The sequence below is a fragment of the Charadrius vociferus genome, unplaced genomic scaffold, assembly GCF_000708025.1.
Source record: "Charadrius vociferus isolate BGI_N301 unplaced genomic scaffold, ASM70802v2 scaffold758, whole genome shotgun sequence".
NCBI classification, from domain to species: Eukaryota; Metazoa; Chordata; class Aves; order Charadriiformes; family Charadriidae; genus Charadrius; species Charadrius vociferus.
The window spans coordinates 2,934,088-2,934,870 of NW_009649934.1; the positions used below are offsets into that span (position 1 = coordinate 2,934,088).

At 65.5% G+C, this 783-nt stretch overlaps 1 protein-coding gene across 1 annotated transcript in view; it reads left to right on the forward strand.

Annotated features, from left to right (window-relative positions):
- MST1R (macrophage stimulating 1 receptor (c-met-related tyrosine kinase)) overlaps positions 1 to 783 on the forward strand; it is an 11,999-nt gene that overhangs the window by 6,265 nt on the left and 4,951 nt on the right. The window contains exons 9-12 of the mRNA XM_009891304.1: positions 15 to 196; positions 270 to 379; positions 491 to 656; positions 731 to 780. Of these exons, the coding sequence (XP_009889606.1) occupies positions 15 to 196; positions 270 to 379; positions 491 to 656; positions 731 to 780 (508 nt within the window). The remainder of the gene's footprint in view (positions 1 to 14; positions 197 to 269; positions 380 to 490; positions 657 to 730; positions 781 to 783) is intronic.

Sequence of the window (783 nt, forward strand, 5' to 3'; positions counted from 1 at the left end):
TGGTCTCTCGGCAGGTATCACGGACGTGGAGGAGGTGGAGGAGTTCCTGCGCGAGGGCATCCTCATGAAGAGCTTCCACCACCCCCAGGTGCTCTCGCTGCTGGGGGTGTGCTTGCCCCGCCACGGGCTGCCCCTTGTCGTCCTGCCCTACATGCGCCATGGGGACCTGCGACACTTCATCCGCGCCCAGGAGAGGGTACGGGGGCATCCCGGGGAGGGGGGAATGGCAGGGGGACGAGGTCGCCCCGCTCACTGCTCCCGCTCCGCAGAGCCCCACGGTGAAGGACCTCATTGGCTTCGGGCTCCAGGTGGCCCTGGGCATGGAGTACCTGGCCCAGAAGAAGTTTGTGCATCGGGACCTGGCGGCCAGGAACTGCATGTGAGTGTGGCCATGTCCACCGGAACCCCACCGTGGGGTCACCCCGTGGACCCGGTGCTGGACATGGGGGGATGCTGCCTAGTGGCTCCCCTCAAAATGGTGTCCCAACAGGCTGGAGAAGACGCTGACGGTGAAGGTGGCTGACTTCGGGCTGGCGCGGGACGTGTTCGGCAAGGAGTACTACAGCATCCAGCAGCACCGCCACGCCAAGCTGCCCGTCAAGTGGATGGCACTGGAGAGCCTCCAGACCCAAAAATTCACCACCAAGTCGGATGTGGTAGGCATGACCCCCATCCCCATCTCCCGTCCCCATCCCGCCCACCGTCTCCATGGCAGCTCTCTGCTCGGCAGTGGTCCTTCGGGGTGCTCATGTGGGAGCTGCTGACGCGGGGGGCATCGCCGTA